This window comes from Podarcis pityusensis, assembly GCF_964106645.2.
Source record: "Podarcis pityusensis genome assembly, chromosome: 3".
In the NCBI taxonomy this organism is placed as follows: Eukaryota; Metazoa; Chordata; class Lepidosauria; order Squamata; family Lacertidae; genus Podarcis; species Podarcis pityusensis.
Window position 1 is genome coordinate 73,671,472 of NC_138026.1, and position 21,013 is coordinate 73,692,484.

Below are 21,013 nucleotides of genomic sequence, written 5' to 3' on the forward strand. Positions count from 1 at the left end.
GAATTCAAGTACTGGATATAACTCTTCCATTGAAATAATGGAGTTTACAAGTGCTTGACTTTGGCGTGATTGCCAAAAGAATGTGAACATGTAAGACATATGAAGCTCTGTTCAGAACTTGTGCTCTGTGCTAGGAAGACAGCTCTGAACGCCACATGATTTGGCCTACATCTGACCCTCAACATTCCCGAAATGTAAATGTGGCTTTGTATCCCACGTTTTAGTGCAGATGTACCCTCCCCCTCCTCACAACATGGACTTAAATAATGCAAGCAATCTGTTTCCATTTTAGGTTGTCCAGGACCCAAGAAGAATGAGTTCTTGACAAGTGTTTTGGATGCGCTCTCCACAGACATGGTGCATGCAGTCTCTGATCCTTCCAGCAGGTGAGTTAGTTTGGCTCCAGCCCCCTGTGTGCTTTAGGAAGTAATTCTGGTTGTCACTTTTCCTCTCTCTTTACTTTTGTGGAAGACAGCTAGAGCTTAATGACAGTTATCAAATATAATTTAAACCGCAGCTCAACACTGATCTTTTAAATGAAAAAGGGATCAAGTAGAATATGAGCAGGGTGAATTCCCCCACTTCTGAGTAACTACAGCCTGCTCCCATACATTGGGGATTAAGAGGAAGGGCTTCCTTATAAAAGGGCATGACTTCTGCAGGTAGGATTGAGCCAAGTAATTTCCTTCCACCTTAGAAATTAATCACTGGCTCTTCTGAAATTTTTCCATTTAGAAAAGTAACAAGATGCAATGAATCCACAACACAGAGACTTTTGAAAGGGGGTTAGACTGAGAGTGTGCAATGAGTGCTCCGAAATGATCTGATGCTGCCACATAGGTAAATCATGAAGGAGGTGTGCCCTAGGGATGAGCGAGGGATATGATTTGGTTCACGTTTTAACATGAACCTACCTAGTTCGCACTTCCTGAAACAATGCATGAGCCATCCTTCGAAATTCACACATCTCCAAATTTTGCAATTCCCTTTGCCAACAAAGAAAGAGTTTGCGATGCATACATCTTGGGAAAGCGTGCATAAAGATGCATACGTTTGTGAAAATAATATACAAAAGTTCATTGCATTCGGGGGCATTGCTTGCAAAAATAAACCAGGGAGAAATGCACACTCAAATGCTGATGGATATTCTTGGTTCAAAACATGGCAAATTTGTGGCAAACTGAAAATAAGATCAGTTTTTAATTGTGCAGGCTGAATACCACCCAAAAAAAGCACCCTTGGATCAAATTACTGTATTGGTTAGGATCATATAAACACACTGTAAGATTTCCCTTTATCAGGTCACTGAATGTTGGCAACGCTGCAAACAGTAGTGGGCGGTGAATTGTCATGGGTGGGACATGTTGTTCTCCTGGCTTCTCAACACAGCAGAACACTACCACCTTCCAATAGAGTGAGGGATGAAGCTGGGGGAGATTGGTGCATGGCAGTGGAGCCACACACACTAAACCTGAGCCTTGCCCCTCTTTCTCTTAGTAAGCAGCAGCAACCCACCATGTTGGGAAGCTGAGAGAGCAACAAAGCCCCACTCACATCATCTCGCTGACTGCTGCTGGTTGCAAGGATGTTTAAGAGCAAGGCTTCATCTTCCAAAGGTAGCAGACCGCAGCCCCAGCCTAGCTAAAGTTAGTTTTGACTAAATCCTATTGAAAGCAGTGGGAGTTGAGTTGGTCATGATTAACCTGGGACTAAGTCATAACTAGCTTTAGCTGGACGATAGCCAGCATGCTGAAATAAAAGACACCAAGCCATTAGTCAAAGGCAGTGAAGTCATCCAATAAAGCATTTCATTTCGTTTTCTGCAGTGGGCAGTTTTACACTTCGCATGGAAAAGAAAATAGCCTCTGTTTCTCCCAGTAAAATTTATAAATTCATAAAAATATATTACATGCAATTTAGGCGCATTGGAAGTTGCTGGCTCTGTGCCAAGTGGAACACTCTTTCCTTTCTTTTAATGCAACGTGATGCCGTAAGAGCCATGATATAATTTTGAGCAACACACTTTGCTCATGTTGTGACTATTACTTTTGCCACTGGGAAAGGTATTTCAGGGTCATTTTGGTTTTTAGCCTCATGTTGTTGCAGCTCAGTCACTAGGTGTTCACGTTCCTCACCTGTTTGGACTTTCATCACATCAGTAAAATGTATTTTAAAAACTTTCCCTTTTTAGCAGTAGCAAGGTCATGATCCACCAAAAATGGAGCATTAAGTCCACTTAATATTTTGTCCATTGAAACCAAATGGACTTATTAATATCCACAACAGTGGCTGGATTGTGCCCAATTATTTAAATTCAGTGGTGCATTTTAGAACTGAAGAGGCAGAATTCTGAGCTAGCTGAGAAATCTGATTAAGTTCTGAACATGTTTAGTTCTGAACATGCCTCCACTGTGTAAATCAGCTGCACTGATGTATTTGGCAATTCATTTGCTTTAATAGTGCTGACTATGCAATCCTATATGTGTCTTCTCTGAGTCTCATGTAATTCAGTGGGTATATAAGCAGTCTGATTAGTTGGACATAAAACTATCCATTTCATCTTAAATTTCATAATCATCCTACCAAATGCATACAGTGAGCCTATGCTTAGCTGTTAATCTTCCTATCTTGGTACAAGATTGTCAGTTGCATTCTAGTTTTGCCTTTTGCAGCTTTGGGAGCACCTCCTCTTGATAGGCTGGTTGCAGTGCAACGATAGGCTGAACCAAACAGAACCAAACCCAGTAGTGCCTTCACTGGCAGAGACAATGTTTACTCAGCTGCTATGGCACACCTCAGACCGAGACTGGCTACATCGAATGGAAAGTGGGGGAAACAGAGGCAAGCTGATGTCTATGAGAAGCTCACAAGCAAGAAATTAAGGGTAGAAATCCTCTCTTGGTGTATTGCCTCTGTGATACTGGAAGAGCAGTGGCAAGGAAGAGGTCAAGCAAAATAAGTTGTGTACGTGGTGTTTTTATCAGACACAAATCTGAGTATTCAGGGGGCTTCACAATGATTCCTCGTCCTGTTATTCCAGTAGCACAAGCACCACAAATATGATGAAGGAATTGGGAGGGTCCAAGAGGGGAAACTGATAGTGAAGGTTTTATGCTCGCTTAATGGCCTATGTCTTTTGCAGGCTTTCAGAACCAGATCCTAATCACACTCTGGAGGAAAGAGTTGTCCACTGGTATTTTAAACAACTGGATAAGAATGCTAGTGGTGATATCGGCAAAAAAGAAATCAAGCCGTTTAAGAGATTCCTGAGGAAAAAGTCCAAGCCCAAGAAATGTGTGAAAAAGTTTGTGGAATACTGTGACGTGAATAACGACAAATCCTTAACGGTTCCAGAACTAATGGGTTGCCTGGGGGTTACGAAAGAAGATAACAAGGCAGACACAAAGAAACGTCATAGTAAGAAGATCTCCTAACTAGCTCTTTTATCACAGCTTTATGAGAAAGATATTGCATCTGGAGTTTCATAAGTTACTTGTGATTTATATGGAGAACTGGTTTTTACGAAAGCCAGCAGACTAAACCACCCCTTCCAGCAATGCTTTTTCAGAGGTGACCTGCAACAAAATGTTGCAGTGTGGAGGGCTGCTTGTTCAGACCCACACCGTTTCCTCCATTTCCCCACTCCACCCCACTGACTTGGGTCAGTATTCCATTGCCACTGAGCACGCTCAGTTCCCAATGGACTATTTGGAGTAGGAGTGTTCCACAGCCATTAGATTTTTTGTTTTTTAATCCTCTCTGAAGATTTTCTTGTACTTCTGCAAAGCTCAGGATTCGTCCTGGCCTGCTGATATCTTCTTGTGTGGGGGTGTCATTGTTTTGGCTATATAAAAAACAACACTCACAGCCAGAACATCACAAATAGAGGAAATGATAAAGCCAGATGCCACAACTGGATTATGGAGTCCAATAAAAATCTGAAAGCTGCTGCTATCTTGTTTCAGATTTTGTGGTCTCTGGAGATTAAGGCGGGGGGAGAACCCACCAATACACACACATATATTTAATTGTAAAGCAATGTCCTCATTTATTACATAGAAGTTTCAAAGATTTGTTTAAGGTCTTGCACAGAAACTATTTTTATGGTCAACTAACATACCATGTTTTCTTCCTTGACAGCTCCAAAAAATAATGGTGAAAGTACTCCTTCCAACAGGCAGGTAAGTGTGGAGAAGACACTTTTCCATTCTCCCAATAACTGTTTTTAGCCTTATCTAGTCTGCATGTCTTGGCAGTCACATTCACTGCCTGTGTTAGATACCCCACCCCAAGTCAAGGTACTGTATGCTTGTGAAACGAGGACGACTTATAAACGCCATCTCCAACTCCTCAAAAGATTCCATCAATGGTGCCTCTGAAAAATTTTACACATCACCTGGGAAGATAGGCGAACTAATGCCAGTATACTGGAAGAAGCAAAGATCGCCAGTGTCAAAGCAATGATTCTTCAACATCAACTTCGTTGGACTGGTCATGTTGTGAGGATGCCTGATTATAGTCCTCCAAAGCAATTACTCTACTTAAAAATGGTAAGCATAATGCTGGTGGTCAACAAAAGAGGTTTAAAGACTCTCTCAAGGCAAATCTAAAGAAATGTAGTATAAACACCAACAACTAGGAAACACTGGCTTGCGAGCGCTTCAGTTGGAGAACAGCCTTTACCAAAGTTACCATGGGCTTTGAAGATGCTCAAACTCAGGACGCAAGGGAGAAACGTGCTAAGAGGAAGGCATGCTTGGCAAACCCTCACCGTGATCAACTCCCACCCAGAAGCCCATGTCCCCACTGTGGAAGGACGTGTGGTTCCAGAACTGGCCTCCACAGTCACTTATGGACTCACTTTTAAAACCGTGTTTATGGAGGACAATCTTACTCAGCTATGAGTGATCGCCAAAGAAGAAGAAGAAGAAGACATAGTACTCAAGGCTGTCAAGTTAATCCCACAAGCAGCACTCCCCTACCCTGGAAGTAAAAATACAAGAAAAAATTAAATAACTAGCCATCTTATGTCCTTTCATGACATCCAGAATCATCTGCCTCAGTCTGCCTAATGACAGGGCTGGCTCTGGTACAGTCTTACAGAAAAGCCACTTCTCAAAGGGATTTTTTTAAAATTTAAAAATAGTGCTACATTGACACGTCCAAAAGCCAGCAATTAATTCAGTGTAGTCTTTCACACCTTTGGTAGAACCTCACAGCTAAGAAAAAGTTCTTATTTCTCCTCTGCTGAAGAAAGGGCCCAGAGGCTTAACTCCCCTCACATCCCTTAAGTTGGAAACAAGGCAGTCTGAAAACAATTACTGTGGTAGAAGTCCAAACCATTCAAAAGTTTATTTCAAGTATATAATAGCTGTTGCTGCCCCATGTGCTGCACACAGCTCTCAACGCATAATATATACCTCTCTCTCTCTCTCTCTCTCTCCTCCTGCTTTCCTGTAATCTGATAACAACATGTAACTTATATAGTGAAGCAGTTCTGTCATTTCTGGGTTTCTGCTCCCCCCTCCCCCTTTATTTGATTTGATTTCTTTAAATATTTTTGCTGACTCAGTCTCAATTATTTTAAAAGCTGGTGCTGTGAAATGATAGCCTTGAAATGATCCTCGTTGTGCAAACCATCTGTTGGCAGTTAACTGCTGCAGCGACGTGAGGCTATGAAGGTACCTCACAGATGCCAAAGGTGGCTTTCATCACGAGGCCTCGCGCTTGAAAGGAAGGCATTGGAAATGAATACGCTTGACAAGGAACGGTTTTAAAAGAAACCACCCACCTCTAAAGAGAACAATCAGCTCCATTTCCACTGGGGAATGGGCAATAGGGGGTGATAATAAGTGCTCCAACATTTTCTATTTCACCAAGAGCTGATCTACACGTTGTGGGGAATTAGGTGGTAAACTGAAGTGACAGAATTCTGGGCTGGAACACTTTTAGACTGTAGGTGAGAGGTTGTATTTTTGAATGCTCCCTCGTGGAAAAAGCTCACTACATGTGGAAAACTAAAACATCAGAGAGAGGACAAAGCTAAGCCCCACACTCTGGTGTGCTAAGCATTTAGCCTAGTATATTGCATAGAGAGTTTGGTTTAAAAACACACATCAGGAATAAGGAAACTGTGGTTTTTCAAACGTTGTTGGACTACAAATATCGTCATCCCTAACCATACTGGCAGAGGTTGATAGGAGCTGGGAGTCCAGCAACATCAGGGAGTTTCACATGTTCCCAATCCCAATTTTACCTGTAGAAGTATTCAGACCTCTGATATCCCACCTGTGGTCTCAAGAGGACTGTACCACGGAGCATGTTCTAGACTGATTGTGATATACAGTGGTACCTCAGGTTACATACGCTTCAGGTTACAGACTCTGCTAACCCAGAAATAGTGCTTCAGGTTAAGAACTTTGCTTCAGGATGAGAACAGAAATCGTGCTCTGGCGGCACGGCGGCAGCAGGAAGCCCCATTAGCTAAAGTGGTGCTTCAGGTCAAGAACAGTTTCAGGTTAAGAACGGACCTCTGGAACGAATTAAGTACTTAACCCGAGGTACCACTGTATTTTTATTTGTGTCTATGATATCAGTATATCAATTGTTTATTGCTGTAATGCATATGATAGCAACATATATGTGACTGTTTTTCAAAATTTCTTTGGCAGCAAACCTCAAAGAAACAAGGCTGAACACTTCGTGTCCAAGGCAGATCTCTCAGATGCATGGGAGACTCCCTCACCAAAAAGCAATTAAAAAAAGAAAGAAAGAAACCCAACAACCGTAGTATTTGCACTTTGTACTTTAAATGTAAATTCACTTTGTAGAAATGAGATATTTAACAGACATTTAAGAGAATCTGTGAAAATGTAGTAACAGCTTGTTTTTAAACAATTATCACATACAATGTATGTGCCTTTTATTGTCTGAAATCTGTACGTGTTGGAGGTGTAAAAGTTTGCATTTAATATTTTTTTGAAAGAAGAATGTTCAGTTGGACATTAACATAGAAACTAGTCTTGTAGTATTTTTCTGTTCAGTAATTTTGCTTGTTTTCTACATAGCTATTGATTTTTTATGAAGTTGTACTGAAAACCTGCTCATTTCAAAGTCTACTCATAATTTTAATTAATCTGTGTGTTAAGGTTGCATGTTCCTTAGGCTTAAACCAAGAATTGGAAATTGTTGTTGACTTCTTGTACACCTTATATAAGCAGAGGAACCTTTTCTCTGTTGGTGTTTAGAGGGTTAGAAAAAATGGCTTTGACTTTCTCCAGAGCACAGTTGTACAACAAGAATGCAACCACTAATTGATTGGAAATAAATCTTTTGTAGATTTTCCTCTGTATCCCCCCCCCCCTTTAGAGGACATCAATATAATGTATATTTTTCTTCCCTGTTCTTCCTGCTTTTGGGTAGGTTTAGTCAGCCATTAAACTGGCAAGTATGTGGTGTCACTCAAAACAAAATCTGCCAAGCCCCAGAATAGACATAATAAGGCAATAAAGGGGCACAATTGTTCAGTATTGTAAATCTAATTATAAGGAGACAAAGAAGGTAGAACAGGCTTGTCAGTCTTTTCTTTTCCTTACACTTGGCTGAGCTGTGATATGCAACTTGCGGTGCCCCGGGATCTACAAAAAGGTAAAACTATCACTTGAACAAATTATGAACAGTTATTTTAGGGAGGTGCTGTCAGCACAAGCTGCCCCTTAGGGCATCATTCTTGCCATCTGGGAGATGTTCTTACAAGTTTTCATACCTTTCCTATCATTTGGAGGGAGTTTTCTTTTTTCACCCCTTTCCTGGAATGCCTGAAGGAAAGAGAACTTGCAGATGTGAACTTGATGGCAAAACATTTGAAAGAACAAAGAATAATAATAAAGAACTTTCGCTTCAGACCTTGGACAGCAATAAATTATACAGTAAGCAGCCAGTGACAACAGCGTGTAGGATAGGGAGAGTATGAGCATATAGATATCTTAGAGTTGAAAGGGATCCAAGGGTCATCTAGTCCAACCCTGCAATGCAGGAATCTCAGCTAAAGCAGATGGCCATCCAATCTCTGTTTAAAAACCTCCAATGGAGGAGAGACCACCACCTCTCATGGGAGTCTGTTCCACTGTCAGAAAATTTCCCCCCCAAAATGTTTAGTCGGAGTCTCCTTTCTTGCAACTTGAAGCCATTGGTTCGAGTCCTACGCTCCTAGAGCAGGAGAAAACAAGCATGCTCCCTCCTCCCTTAAGATATTTGAAGATGGCTATCATATCTCTTCTCAGTCTCCTCTTTTCCAGGCTAAACATACCCAGCTCCTTCAATTGTTCCTCATAAGGCTTAGTTTCCAGACCCTTGATCATCTGTGTTGCCCTCTGCACACGTTCCAGCTTGTCAATATCCATCTTAAATTGTGGTGCCCAGAATTGGACACAGTATTCCAAGTGTGGTCTGACTAAGCCAGAACAGAGTGGTACTATTACTTCCCTTGATCTGGACACTATACTTCTGTTGATGCAACCTAGAATAACATTAGCATTTTTTGCTGCTGCACCACACTGTTGACTCATGTTAAGCTTGTGGTCCACCAAGACCCCTAGATCCTTTTCACCTGTGCTGCTAGTAAGCAAGGTGCCCCCCCCATCCTATATTTGTGCATCTGCTTTAGTGCAGGACCTTACATTTGTCCCGATTGAAATTCATTTTGTTAGCTTGCGCCCAGTTCTCCAATCTGTTAAGGTCCTTTTGAATTCTGATTTTGTCTTCTGTGGCTTTAGCTACCCTTCCCAGTTTGGTGTCATCTGAAGATTTGATGTGCATCCCATCAATTCCTTTATCCAAGTTGTTTATAAAGATGTTGAACAACAACGTGCCCAGGACAGAACCCTGTGGCTTCCCACTTGTCACCTTTTTCCAGGACGACAAGGAACCATTAATGAGTACCCTTTGGGTTTGGTCAGTCAACCAGCTACAAATCCACCTAACAGTTATTCAACCCACATTTTCCCAGCTTCCTCACAAGAATTTCATGGGGGACTTTGTCAAAAGCCTTACTGAAATCAAGATACACTATGTCCACAGCATTTCCCTGATCCACCAAGTTTGTAATTCCATCAAGAAAAGAAAACAGATTGGTCTGGCATGACTTATTTTTGAGAAACCCATGCTGGGTCTTCGTAATTACAGCATCCTTTTCTAAATGCTCACAGACCATCTGTTGAATTATCAGTTGAGGGTGTGTGTGTGTGTGAAGTGGATTGTTGCAATTGTAACAATGAGCAGAAATCTCTTTAGTGTTTTTTTTTTTTTTTTTTTTTTTTTTTTAAGAACAAGATACAGTTGAACAATATGTAGAATAGCTGTTGGCTAATTTTGTTCTGACTCAGCCTCTGTTACATTTATATCTGCATCTATAGCTGCATGATAATATACTGCTGGGTGACTTTGTACTCATTGGAATTGGGCAAAAGAATATGGATCTTGTGGCCGGAGGCTTGAAGAGTAAAGAGAAGGGAACAAAAATGCTATTGTATGTTTATCTTTGTGTAAAGAAGCAAACATTTTTACTCGGAATTTATTTGATATCTTTTTTATAATGCTAAACTCTGAATTTAATCTGTTTAGATTAAAAATGTAGTATGCTCTGAAACTTAGTCGGTTTGGTTATTATCCTAGGTCATATAAATAACCACAACATTTGGTTCCTCTTACCATTCGCACATGCTTTTCCAGGAACATCCACAGAATTATCAAGGTCCTGTGAAAGAGAACAGGCATGTACTAAGGGTCACACCATACTATTGGCTGAATACACAGTAACAAGCTGAGACACTTACTGCATAACAACTTGCTTCCATTGACAAGTCATGTTCTCACACCATACCAGAGCTAGCAGATAGGTGATTTCACACCAACAAGCTGTCACTGGATAGTCATAATTGCCACATATGGCTGTGTGAACAATAAGCAGAATTTTTTCCACTTCATTAAAATGAGACATGCAGAACAACACATGGAATAGATGGTGGTTATAATCAGATCCTAGCTTACATCTCTATTTGAAAACTCTTCATTGCAAATCAAAATTGAAAAGGAATTTTTAACAATTAATTTTCAGCAACAGAACGATTCTGTTCAACGATTTTGTTGAAAGATGGCACCCTTTTCAACAACAGAACGATTCTGTTCAACAATTTTGTTGAAATATGGCAGCCTTTTATAAGATACTCAAATTAACATTCAGATGACTCGCATCCACAGAACTCCACAGAACTCACAAACAAGATTATGGCAAAATTTGATCAATTAATCTTCTGTTAACAAGATCGTCCACATCACTTGGACTGTTCCAAGCATGCATCCTTGGGGTTAGTTTTTCAGATAAGCCAATAGTCCAGACATTCTGTCACCAACGTGTGATGTGCAGGTGCTCAAGGGCCTTCCTGTTCTGTGCTACGAGTAGTCGTGCAGCCGCCTGTAAATAAGTGATAAGTTCCTTATATTGCAGATTAAGCTGATCTTTTAATATTGTTAAACCCAGATTTGGAGTATGGTGTACATGCTGATTTGTAATATAGCTTATATTTCCACAAATACTAGTTCCCAGAACGGCTGCACAAGTTCCAAATTGTCACACCGATAGCTGTATGTAGAGTTGTAGGATGATATCTGTTTGGAAGACTGAAAACTATAGGAAAATGCGAAAAGAAAAAACTCTTAAAGATGGCTACGTCACCCGAAATCATGTAGCTTGGCTTATCTCAGTAGTAAAGCATGGATTAATTGAGGTTATTGAGCTCTTCCTTAACAAAGACAATTAAGATGTACACCTGACATATTTACAATAAGGTATTATGTAACTGCTTTTCTTATATGAGAAACCCGTGTCAAAAAAAAGCCCCTTTAATGCAGAAAATGAAAGGTTTATTGCTTCGGATTTGTTTGCTTTTTTTTTTTTAAGGGCAAATTGATGTAATTAGGGGGTAATTACTTTGACATGAAATACAAACCAGTTAACTTTATTGATGCCTGAAATGTTAGACTGATTACAGTAAATGACTGATGCAAACTGTGCACACTGTCCTAACTATTTTATTGCATTTTTGTTAAGCAAAAGCACATGTGTAAAGCATTCAACAAACAGAAATTTTTTTTCTTCCTCTGCCGAAAGCCCCCATGTTGCAGATCTGCATGATCTAGGACTCCCTAAGTAAGTATCAGAAACTGCCAGTGGATGGAACCCCAGCCACTAACTACTGATTTATGTTTCCTGGGCTATGATATGCAAGAGCATATCTTCTTTTCCACCTCTCACCTCACTAAATCTCAGAACTGGCTCAAGGTTTTTTGCCATCCCTGACAAATAATAATATTAAATTGCCCTTGTGGTTTTTTTGTATCGTAAGCAGCATAATGGAAGCAAAATAGGGATATGCTATTTTCTCATTATTTACTTCCATAAACACGGTTTTAGGAATACGTGATAACTGGAACAGTAAAGGAGAGCTTCTCCAGATAATCTCAGGGACTGAGCCAATGTTGAAGGAACAAGGTGGTCTTTCAGGTAACCTGGTCCTAGGCTGTTCAGGACTTTATACACCAAACAGCTAATATCTTGAATTTATCTGGATACTGTACAGGCAGCCAGTTTAGAGTTTTCAGAACTGGTATGGAGCTGCTTCAGCCAATACCTCAGCCTCAACGTTTTGCACTACCTGCAATTTCCAAACCAAACTCAAGGGGACTTTATTATCATTTCATTTTTCATGTAACCCAGCCAATAGGCTGCTAATAGGCTTCACTCTGAAATATATTCACTGGGACAATTTTCCAAATATCCAGCCCTGAATTTGAAGGTTCACAATGAAAGAGAGGGGTGACGTTGCTCTTGCTGTCCCTCTTTTGAGTTATAAAGAGCAGAGGCTAATTTAGAGGTCGGAGACACAAGACTCACAGTCACTCTCTCATGACCTCACTGCTGTCAGCTGACCAGAATCATGTGGCATTTTTCTAGTGATTATGCAGAATTTAACTTGGTGGTCAGCAGCAGCAAGGAGGCAGGAGGGTGGCGTGTGTCAACCCTGCCAGTAACTAACATGCCCCCCCCCTTTCCATGTCTGCAAATGAGCACCATATTGGCTCCATCCTAATTTACCTAGCTAAGGTAAGCATCCTCTGATGGCTGCTTCTCTTGTCCCTGTGCCTTGGACCAGTCCCACTGAGACTCCCTTAATCTTAAACACCCCTTCTATTGTGATGTATAAAAGACTGGCTCCCTTGTTTGAAACATTTATTTGTAGTTAGAGCAGGTCTGTCCAGTACCTCTTCTTTGTGATATGTTGTGGTCAGGACTGCATTGGTTGATACCTGGGGAGAAAATGGTCCTTCCTTTGGGCCACCGAGTTTCAGTTAAATGGCCTTTCCTCATACCCAGCTCTGTAATTCTGTGTAATCTCTCTGTGTGTGGTTTTTTAAAAAACCCTTTCCCTTCATGTACACACAGTGAGCTTTCCATGCAGTCTGTCTGCATCGCTAGCAAAATTAGGCAGCAGACTGGAGGGCACAATTAAAGCATTTGTATAAGACATTTTGTTGCCAGGTGAAGAAAATACCAATGGTACGGCCTATCTTGGTATAAAATGAATTCAATAATGATAACAAATAACTGACAGGGGAAATCAGCATCTTGTCTGATATCTGATATAATTATTGCTGTATTTATAACATACCAGCATTGGTGGTGCCATGTGCATTTTCTGCATCAGGTGGTTCTCTGTTTCCACTTCTCCTTTTCATTCTGTTCTTGAAATCCAGCTTCTTCCCTTATCAATTGACCTGCTTACTTCTCTCCCTTCCGAATCCCATTATCATTCAAATAAATGCATTCTGATTGAAACAATATAAATACACACAACAACATCCCAGCACCAGTTATAAGGGTGCTTCAACTTTCAATTATTTCAATGGCACTTGTACACAACACTATGTACACAAAACATCCGGTTATGGCTTATCTCTTTCCAGATTGTCTTTCCAGATCACACTTCCTTTGTCCCCTTTTATGCTTTCATAGTCCCATTTATCTCCCTGAGTCTTTGAGGCTGGGGCGAGGATATAAATCAATAAAGCAGCTTATGTGTCATGGTCATTCCCCACCCCATAGAGCTCGGAAAGGAGAGAAATCATGTTGAATTTTCAGGAAACATCCCCCCCCCCCCATCTAATATCAAAGCTATGCTATGAAACAAGATTAAGAACCATCGCCTTGATGCATACATAACAATGTTAAACCTTTATGGCATCTTTCTGCATTTCAGTTCAAAGCAAAAGTGTCTGAGCTGAGAGGAATGAGAATAAAAAAACCACAGAGATGTGTCTGGGAGTTACATGCCAACAGGAGTACCACCCTTCCACCACCTACTGTCAATTCACATAGCAGAAAATCATAGTTACTCTCTCGGCAGCAATACATGATAGCACATCATCTGTAAAGAACGCCTGCTGTTTAATCTACTGCAGCTGTGAACCACAGTGTTCTCTCCTTTGCATCTGAGCTTTAGCAAAGGATCCCTGAAAACAAAACAAAGTAGACCCCTTTCTCTGATACATCTGCATAAGATACCCCATCTGCTATTGCTGCTTTGGTGATCACCCACCAATCAGTGATCCCAGCCAATCAGGGATAGTGTACTGAGTTTAATGATGGCATATTACTATCTATTCAGTCAAATTTAGTGGATGCCACTAAGGGCAAATGAAACCCTCCAGAGCAGTGGTTCCCAACTTTTTTTGGGCCATGCCCCACCTAAGCATTTCTAAAACCCTGATCCCCCCACCCCCGTAGCATATAATTCTTATTATTCAAAAAAGTGGAGGAACCCTAAAAGGCCATTGACTTGGTCTGACTCATTCTTGAATTGCCTCCCTTAAAAATCAAATTGCCCCCCTGTGGGGGGGGGGTGCACCCCACGTTGGGAACCACGGCTCTAGAGTGAAGGCAATCCTTCCTGTAATGGTCACCTAGGCAACCCTGACAAATTAGTGCCCATGCCAAGAATTTAACAGTTCCTCAGACTAACTCTCAAAGACATTTTTTCCAAAACTCTCACCTTCCCATTTTAGCTCAGGGCTAAGAGCACACCTTGCCTTAAATGTCCCACACGTGACTTCAGCACAATGTGAGGGCTAACCTGCAGAAACGGTGAAGTGATATGCAAAGAAGCTTTTGAAAGCAGCAGTCTCAAACCAGGTGTCATTTATCTTATTTATTTAACAAGATTTACGTACTGCTTAACCATTAAAACTCCCGATAGAACCATATGTTAAAAACCAATTGACCTAATCCCCCCCCCCCCAAAAGGAAGTAGAATCAGCGGTTTAATAAAATACACATAATAAAATAAAACTACATGTTAAAATTCATGTCAAAATGACATGTCTGGCTAGGCTTGCCTAAACAAAAAAGTATTTAGCAGGCGCCACAAACAGTACAGTGAAGCTGCCTGTCTAATACCAATGTATTATTCATTTCCTTACAGGTTCTCTCATCAACGGCAGGGAAAGTTGGGAACTGGGAAGATAATTATCAGAGCTGGGCCATCAGCAACTCTTGGGTGAGCTCAGGGCAAACTAGGAGGTAGGACTGAGTATCAATCTATGAGTCAGGTCTGCAGACATGCAGCAGCACTTAGATTTTTTAAAAAACACAGGATTGCCTTCAAACTGTTATTTTGTGGAAGGGATTTGATTGCATTATTTGAACTGGGTGATAGAATAAAATTATGCCAGCATGCTATAGAAATGGGTGGTGGAAAATTAATCTCCCCTATGTTTGAGACCACATATGATGTTTTCATCAGCAATATCTATACAGTCTTACCTTGGTTGTCAAATGGAATCCATTCCGGAAGTCCGTTCAACTTCTGAAAACGTTCAACAACCAAGGCACGGCTTCCGATTGGCTACAGGAGCTTCCTGCAGCCAATCGGAAGCCACGCCAGACGTTTGGCTTCCAAAGAACGTTTGCAAACTGGAACAGTCACTTCCGGGTTTGCGGCGTTTGGGAGCCAAAACGTTCAAGTCGCAAGGCGTTCGGGATCCAAGGTACGACTGTATATCCGTAATGTGAGGTTGGAAAAATAAGCACAAGAAATGCTATTAAGATATACAACCTTTTTTCTATTTCATCTTAAACATATTTAAGAGGAAGCCTTTGAACATTGCTTTGAATCCTGGGACCTCATCTAGACTGTTAAAGCAAAAGCGCTGTGTGTGTTATAGAACTTTGTGCCACCAGATGGCGATGTGGAGTCCCGTTTTTCTCTACCTGTTTTCCCTGTTTAAATTTACAACACTTTAAACTGAAAAGCTTCTTTGATGTGTCTGGATCCAGCCCTGGTCTCCCCACCCTCCTGTAACAGAATCTCAGATGCTAAATACGATTTGTGAAAGATCAGTTTTAAAAAGTGGTAGAATATATGAGAGAGATCAAATGTATGAAAAAGCTTCCTCCCCAAATGCAGAGAATTTAAATTGTTCTTTGGGAGACAAGAAGCAGGTGTTGACTCAGGTTCAGAGGTTGCTGATTGCATTGCAGTAGTTGTTCACCATGGTTCACACAAGTCAGAAAGAGGGGAATCCATCCCACCTGTCAAAGCTTTGAACCTGCCCAAAGGTTTGTGGTTGTAATTAGGAAACTGGCCCACTAGCCAGATACAAATCCCCAGCGCTGCAGTCAAATCAAGATTTCCTCCAACAACTCACAGGCGAAGGCAGACTTCACATAGCCATACCTAGTGGCTCAGATTTTCTTTTCTTTTCTTTTTTTACATATTTTTATTAAAGATTTCTTGGTTCACAAAAGTATGTGCAATGTCTCTTTTTTCAAGTTACATTTTCTACAGATCAGTTTCATTTGTTGAGACATTAGTGTTACATTAGGAAGAAAAGGCAGAAAGAGGTGGAGGGGGCCATGGTGAGTGGGGTTGGGGTTGGGGTTGGGTGGCGATGTTTCTATTCTACTTAGCGTATGTGTGGGATTTTGTGTCAGCATCGCTTGTGCGGGTTCTCTTAACTATTCACTTATATTCCTTTGGTGGTGAGAGACGTTGGGGGTGGCCTAGGGTGTGGTTGGTTGTCTTTGATTGGCTCTTGTGAACTTTGTTTTCCTGTGTGAGTGGGGTGGGTGGGTGTTTTTGGATCAGGTTAGCCATATTGATTCGTATGCTGTTGGCGAATTCTTGTTGTCTTGTTGGGCTGTGTATGTGATAAAGAGGAGCCATACTGGGGTGAAGGCACCTTCTTCCATTTGTCCCGGTGTCAGTTTCAGTTTATTGGTTAGTTTTTCTAATAATGCTGTTTCCCATACTATTTGATACCATTGGTCATGCTTATTCCGGACAGGTCTCTCCAGTGTCTGGCTATGATGTTTCTGGCTGCTGAGAGTAGGTGGGTTATGAGCTCTTCATGATATGAGCGGGCATTTTTATCTTGGAAGATGTTTAGTAGGGCCAGTTCTGGGATAACTTCTAATACTTGCTTAGTTATTTCGCATATACCTAGTGGCTCAGATGAACCTTAGCTGATTTCACTGTCAAATGGAGAGGCAATAAAATCTACCCAATGTGTTCCAATGGCTGTGCGTTTCCAGCCATTTCACTGCATGGCCAGTGCAGAAGCCTTTGCTGAATCCAAGGAGGCAAATAATATTTAATGAAATTTTGAGAGCAGAAACCATCATATATTCCTAAATTGGGGGCAGATTTGTACAGGATGAGGAAATCCGAACCACAACAAAGATGGGTTTCCTTTTGTATTTCTCTTTTATGCAGCAAAGCTGTGAGCAAAATATAATTAGACTTTTTGAAAAACTCATTGCATCAATAGATCCACATACGACTTGGCTGATACTCTGCCATATAATATTTGCTTTAATCAACACATTAGTGACAAAAGATTATAAGTATTTGGGGAGGATTCGTTGCCTTTCTTGTGGTTTGCCTTTATGTTTGCTCTTATGATGAGTTGAAAATAATAATTTAAAATACAGTCATCCAAGGATTGTGTGTACATATAATATGTTCAAGAACACCAAACACAAACTCTAAAATGATGGAACTGGAAGTTTGGGGGGAAGTAATGATTATTGTGATGGTCCATCTGCAGCAGCTTTTTTTCATTAGACAATCCTTGTGTGCTGGAAGAATGGAAATATACATTAGGATAAGTGAGGCCAGGAAATGCCTCCTGTTTTGAGCCTATAATAGTACTTTGGAAGGGCAGCATGATCTGTGGCACTTTTTTTAATACTGTATTTTTAATTGATAAGATCTTAATGGTTTAGATCATAGGTGACCAGGAACTGCAAGCAGGCGAGCAAGCAGGTTAGGAGAGAAGGGATGGATTGTTCTATGTCTCTCCTCTTCTCCATCCCAAATACAGTCAAACCCCAGTTCCTAAATGGCTCTGTTTTGGAACGCTTTGATTCCCAAACGCTGAAAACCCAGACGTAAATGCTCCAGTTTTTGAACATTTTTCAGAAGCCAAATGTCCGACGTGGCTTCCGCTTGAGTGCAGGAAGCTTTGCAACCAATCAGAAGCTGTGCCTCAGTTATTGAACATTTTGGAAGCAGAACAGGCTTCCAGAATGGATTACACTCGACAAACCGAGGTTTGACTGTACGCCGCCCTACGACTGGAAGCGGGCTTATACAGCATCAAAACCAAAGTATGGATAAGAACCTTATGCACTTGGCTAAGACTTAACAACTCGCCGGTTGGACTACTTTCCCTGATGCTTCTTGACAAATTCCAATCTAGCTGGTTGAAGGGCACTCTCAGAAAATTGGCCACATATGGTCTCTCCCCAGAGTATTTATTAAGTTTAGTAAGGGGAAGGGCTAAGAACATAATCAAAGAAAGACTCAGGGACATTGAAGCTCAAAATGACTTTAGTCAACTTCCGATAACTCATAAACTCCTATTCGATTCCCAAAGCCCCCATCTAACAAACTATCTCAAAGTTCTACATAATGCTAAACACCGATGGGCATTTACCAGGGCCCGCTTTAACGCTCTCCCTTCAGCTCTTCTAGAGGGAAGATACAACAAAATACCGATCGAACAAAGATTATGTCCCTGTAACAGCAGCGAAATTGAAACCATCGGGCATGTCATCTTATATTGCCCATTATAGCGAGACTCAAGAAAAGAGCTGATCGAGCCGATTCTGAGGAAAATACAGCATAGTACAGACGACACCTATATCAGACACCTCTTAGCTGACAAAGACCCCGAAATCAACAGGCCTGTGGCGAAGTACTGTTACATTGCAACAAGAATAAGACGAGCAATGATGACAGCAACGGAGTTCAAATTGCAAACATCGAAGGAACGATAATAAACAGTAGTGACATTTGAATTGAATCCTTAAAACCTTAAAAGTTGAAACCTGGTCATAAACATAAGTACCAATTTTGTGATTTGGCCATATCTCCACTGTTATCTGTAGTACAATAGTACTTATACTGTCATATTTTATTTTATAAATTGCTTGCTGGTCACTGACCGTATTAAAGATTTTGAATTTGAGGTTTGACTGTAGGAACCCAGCATAGAAATCAAGCTACCTGCTCCTCCACTCTGGGGCTTGTTGTTGTTGTTGTTGTTGTTGTTGTTGTTGTTGTTGTTACTGCAGGCTAGTAACTTTTGCAGGCTTATTTACAAGGCTAGTATTGATGCTCATAGCATAGCAGTCATTCTACATGTGCCATTATTATTAAAACCATTTAAATAATAAACAGCATACAGTATAATAACAGAGGGGTGAATGTTTTGAAACCAAATAACATGTCAATTAAATCAGCTTTCTGGTTCTAACACTGGTTGAAAGACTTTTGCCAGTTTATCAAAGAATTGTCATTTAGAATTGCAATACAGAAGCAGATCATTAATGTCAGTTGCACACTAGCTTGTTGCATATTTTTATAGAAAAACATCTAAAAAGCAATTCACAATTGTGACCTAATCTGTTGTAACCAAAAGGGAATGACTTTTGTGCTGTTGACAATGCCTAAGAGAAAGATTATCAGCTTAAAAAAAAGTGTTCCAAAAACAATTGGTAGCTTTTGTTGTTGCAGTTCACTGGCTTGAACTTGCCTCATCTCTGCAACAAGGTCATATGTTTCGTGTATCTAGGGCCCTGGACTTATTGCAGCTGAGCAAATTATGAATGACATCATGTACCAGAACTAAGAAACCACACTTAACAATTTAAATTGAAAAACCCATGGAGGCAGACAGAAAACACAAATCGGCATCCAGTGGGTGAAAGAGGGGATGAAACACAGGAAATTTAACAAACTTCAGGACTGACTGTTTTAACTGGCTCCCAAAATGGAGTTTTGCCCCTTTAATAGGGAAGCCAGTAATGTCAAGCTCGTCAAACCGTCCTGGCCAATATCTCACATTCATCACCACACCCATTTCCTAGCAATACTATCCCTCCCCCTATACATTGCATGTTCTCTACAGCCATGTCAGAGTACAGGAGTTGCCTTTTACTCCAGTTTGTGCATAGGTTAGCACAAGACCCCTTGCTTCACCCAGTCATAGAGGGTTATTCACAGCAGTGCCACAAGAATGTGCAACATAGACTTTTTTAAAAAAGCAAAATCAGTGGATAGTTTGGGTAACTGCTGGGAAAATGTCCTTGAGACTTTATTTGTATGTTTGTTTATTGTTATTTATCACATTTATAGCCCACCATTTTTTTCTCTGAGGGGATAAAGGTGGTGTACGTGGTTCCCCTCCTCCTCCTCATTTAATTCCTCCTAACACTGTGACGCAGGTTAGGCTGAGAGGCAGTGACTGGCCCAGGTTCATCCAGCGAGTTTCATGGCTGACACTCTAACCACTACACCACACTGGCTCTGATACTCCCTAGGATATTTTGTGAATTGGTTCCTGGCAGTGTAAGGAAATAGGGGTTGCAGGTACCATAATGGTGACAGAAAGAGTCCTCGCCCACTTTCCTGTCCTTTGGTAGAAGCCAAAACTGTTTGAAGTGGTAGGATAGTGCCTTAAATGCATAGTGCAGATTGGGGCCTTAAACTCGGGTATCTTCTATGACCCAGATGAAAGCCAGTGGGCACGTGGCTATTTTTCTGGGGGAGTGTTGTTACATTTTCTTTAGCCTGGTTTGCAGTTTTCTCATGGCCAATAATAGGCAACTGAAACCTCGTCAGTTTCACCCAGATTGTGACTCCTAGATCCTAAAGGATCTAGAGTGCTCTCTGTTTGCAAAGGCCAATTGAAATCCAGTCATTAGTAGAATGTTTCTTATTGGCTTATTGATCTACCATTGGTGATGAGATACTCAGAGGTCTAAGGGAAACAACAGGTTGGTGGGTGGGCAGAACAGGGACAAAAACTAATACAGACTTTTCCAGTGCATTTTTGACCACTTCCCCTGAACAATGGAAAGGGACTGGCAACTTGAGTCTTCCAGATGTTTTGTAAGAAGACTGAAGGGGAAAGTATTCCAAAATCACAAGTTGGAAGAAACTGAAGCTCACCTTAACAATCTTATAAGCACTACAATAGAAACATTTAGCTGACTTTGAGAATTTAACTTTTAGAAGCAGAATCAAATATCCAAGTGGTAGATCTGCTGACAAATTAACTGGCTCTACTTCAAAGTGGGGATGCTGGAGAAGGAATTATATGCACTAGAAGTGCATGAAATTCACATTTTAAACACCCCAGAACAACTACCCTACTGAAAAGGATAACTGCTGGCTAAAGTTCAGAACCATGACTGCTTCGAGTATTCATCCAGACGAGCCAAAGATGAGAAGAGAACACTCTCTTCATACTGGGATGACAACATAAATTAAGATTTCACAGCCTCACCCACAACCTAGACAAGGTTGTAACTTGCTTTTTGGCTCCAGATGCCTACATTAACAGAGCACAGCCTTTGCATTCCCATTCATGACAGAAAATCTGAGAGAATATT

General features: G+C 40.9%; 1 protein-coding gene and 1 long non-coding RNA gene across 3 annotated transcripts in view; one reads left to right on the plus strand and one right to left on the minus strand.

Annotated features, from left to right (window-relative positions):
• The window catches only part of SMOC2 (SPARC related modular calcium binding 2), a 142,116-nt gene extending 132,470 nt beyond the window's left edge, over positions 1-9,646 (plus strand). For both annotated transcript variants that reach the window (XM_081000054.1, XM_081000055.1), the window contains 4 exons: positions 293-386; positions 3,143-3,417; positions 4,141-4,181; positions 6,672-9,646. In XM_081000054.1, coding sequence (XP_080856180.1) covers positions 293-386; positions 3,143-3,417; positions 4,141-4,181; positions 6,672-6,695 — 434 coding nt within the window. In that variant the 3' untranslated portion in view covers positions 6,696-9,646. The remainder of the gene's footprint in view (positions 1-292; positions 387-3,142; positions 3,418-4,140; positions 4,182-6,671) is intronic.
• LOC308474063 overlaps positions 1-21,013 on the minus strand; it is a 282,096-nt gene that overhangs the window by 66,793 nt on the left and 194,290 nt on the right. The window lies entirely within an intron of this gene.